Raw genomic sequence first — 2861 nt, 5'->3', positions numbered from 1 at the left:
ACATTATACACAGACAGGGCCTCCTACCCAACACATTATACACAGACAGGGCCTTCTATCCAACACATGAAGCACAGTTATTATATTAGGAAGTGGCAAAGCTTGTGAAATGTTTTTCAAGTTCTTTAGACTGTTCTATTTATTTTGACAGAACTTGATTGATTGCTTTGATGGTAGGATACAAAAAAAAGGCATGTTAAATAACCTTTAGATAAATCATGCCATGATGACCTTGGCTTTAGATAAATCATGCCACGATGACCTTGGCTTTAGATAAATCATGCATAATGACCTTGGCTTTAGATAAATCATGCAACAATGACCTTGGCTTTAGATAAATCATGCATAATGACCTTGGCTTAAGATAAATCATGCCACAATGACCTTGGCTTTAGATAAATCATTCCACAATTGACCTTGGCTTTAGATAAATCATGCCCAATGACCTTGGCTTTAGATAAATCACAGTCTACTCACCAGTCATATACAGACAGTGCTGACACAGTCTACTCACAAGTCAAGTACAGACAGTGCTGACACAGTCTACTCACTGGTCATATACAGACAGTGCTGACACAGTCTACTCAAAAGTCATATACAGACAGTGCTGACACAGTCTACTCACCAGTCATATACAGACAGTGCTGACACTGTCTACTCACCAGTCAAATACAGACAGTGCTGACACAGTCTACTCACCAGTCATATACCGACAGTGCTGACAGTCTACTCAAAAGTCATATACAGACAGTGCTGACACAGTCTACTCACTGGTCATATACAGACAGTGCTGACACAGTCTACTCAAAAGTCATATACAGACAGTGCTGACACAGTCTACTCAAAAGTCATATACAGACAGTGCTGAAAGTCTACTCACCAGTCATATACAGACAGTGCTGACACAGTCTACTCAAAAGTCAAATACAGACAGTGCTGACACAGTCTTCTCACTTGTCATATACAGACAGTGCTGACACAGTTTACTCACCAGTCATAATTATACAGACAGTGCTGACACAGTCTACTCACCAGTCATATACAGACAGTGCTGACACAGTCTTCTCACTTGTCATATACGGACAGTGCTGACACAGTTTACTCACCAGTCATAAATATACAGACAGTGCTGACACAGTCTACTCACTAGTCATATACAGACAGTGCTGACACAGTCTACTCACTGGTCATATACAAACAGTGCTGACACAGTCTACTCACCACTCATATACAGTCAGTGCTGACACAGTCTACTCACTGGTCATATACAAACAGTGCTGACACAGTCTACTCACCACTCATATACAGTCAGTGCTGACACAGTCTACTCACTGGTCATATACAAACAGTGCTGACACAGTCTACTCACCAGTCATATACAGACAGTGCTGACAGTCTACTAACCAGTCATATACAGTCAGTGCTGACACAGTCTACTCACCAGTCATATACAGTCAGCGCTGACACACTCTACTCACCAGTCATATACAGACAGTGCTGACAGTCTACTCACCAGTCACATACAGACAGTGCTGACAGTCTACTCACCAGTCACATACAGACAGTGCTGACAGTCTACTCACCAGTCACATACAGACAGTGCTGACAGTCTACTCACCAGTCATATACTGACAGTGCTGACACAGTCTACTCAAAAGTCAAATACATACAGTGCTGACACAGTCTTCTCACTTGTCATATACGGACAGTGCTGACACAGTTTACTCACCAGTCATAAATATACAGACAGTGCTGACACAGTCTACTCACTGGTCATATACAAACAGTGCTGACACAGTCTACTCACCACTCATATACAGTCAGTGCTGACACAGTCTACTCACCAGTCATATACAGCCAGTGCTGACACAGTCTACTCACCAGTCATATACAGCCAGTGCTGACACAGTCTACTCACCAGTCATATACAGTCAGCGCTGACACACTCTACTCACCAGTCATATACAGACAGTGCTGACAGTCTACTAACCAGTCATATACAGTCAGTGCTGACACAGTCTACTCAACAGTCATATACAGACAGTGCTGACAGTCTACTCACCAGCTCCCTCAGCTCCAGTGATACTTTTTCATTCTGGTTGTTGAGATGTGATTTCAAAGCATTCTGGAATCTTTTCATCAATGGCTGAAATATAAGAAATTGGAAATCTTTTTAGCAAAAGCAGTGATTTTTTTATTATCAGTTACAATAAATCAGGTTCAGGCTATCACAATACAACCATCCTGTCACAGTATGAAGAACTGGACCCTATCTTAAAAAAAAGTTTTGTCAAGAAGAAAGTTTTACAAAGCTGATAATGTTGTTGCTTTCCTTTTGAACTAGTCGCTACACTGTTGAACATGGTACAGTAGACTTACATGGTCTGGGTCAAGCACCACCATATCTCCTTCTTCATCACTTCCCTCCGATTCTCCTTCACCCACGTCTTCCATCTCCTCATCATCTTCATCGTCTCCCTCACTGTCCCTGTCGTCACCGCCACCATCACCCCCATCACCCCCATAACCCCCTGGGGCCTGCTGTACCAGCGCTCCATAGTCTGTAGACTGGGGCTGTGGTGGAGGCTGGTAAGTGTCTGGTTCTGTAGGGAAACCTTGTCCACCTGTTCAAACAATAGTTACACAATATACTTATATATAGTCACAGTATACTTATATATAGTAACAGTATACTTATATATAGTCGCAATATACTTATATATAGTCACAGTATATTTATANTTATATATAGTCACAGTATACTTATATATAGTCACAATATACTTATATATAGTCACAGGATACTTATATATAGTCACAGGATACTTATATATAGTCACAGGATACTTATATATAGTAAT

At 41.2% G+C, this 2861-nt stretch overlaps 1 protein-coding gene across 2 annotated transcripts in view; it reads right to left on the bottom strand.

The window, feature by feature from the left end:
* Positions 1 to 2861, bottom strand: part of LOC110461498 (coiled-coil domain-containing protein 40-like) — a 92046-nt gene that overhangs the window by 54455 nt on the left and 34730 nt on the right. For both annotated transcript variants that reach the window (XM_021514977.1, XM_021514978.1), the window contains exons 6-7: positions 2380 to 2624; positions 2063 to 2146 (exon numbers count right to left, since the gene is read on the bottom strand). In XM_021514977.1, the coding sequence (XP_021370652.1) occupies positions 2063 to 2146; positions 2380 to 2624 (329 nt within the window). The remainder of the gene's footprint in view (positions 1 to 2062; positions 2147 to 2379; positions 2625 to 2861) is intronic.

This window comes from Mizuhopecten yessoensis, unplaced genomic scaffold (assembly GCF_002113885.1).
Source record: "Mizuhopecten yessoensis strain PY_sf001 unplaced genomic scaffold, ASM211388v2 scaffold10629, whole genome shotgun sequence".
Classification (NCBI taxonomy): domain Eukaryota; kingdom Metazoa; phylum Mollusca; class Bivalvia; order Pectinida; family Pectinidae; genus Mizuhopecten; species Mizuhopecten yessoensis.
This window is presented reverse-complemented; position numbering and strand designations above follow the sequence as displayed.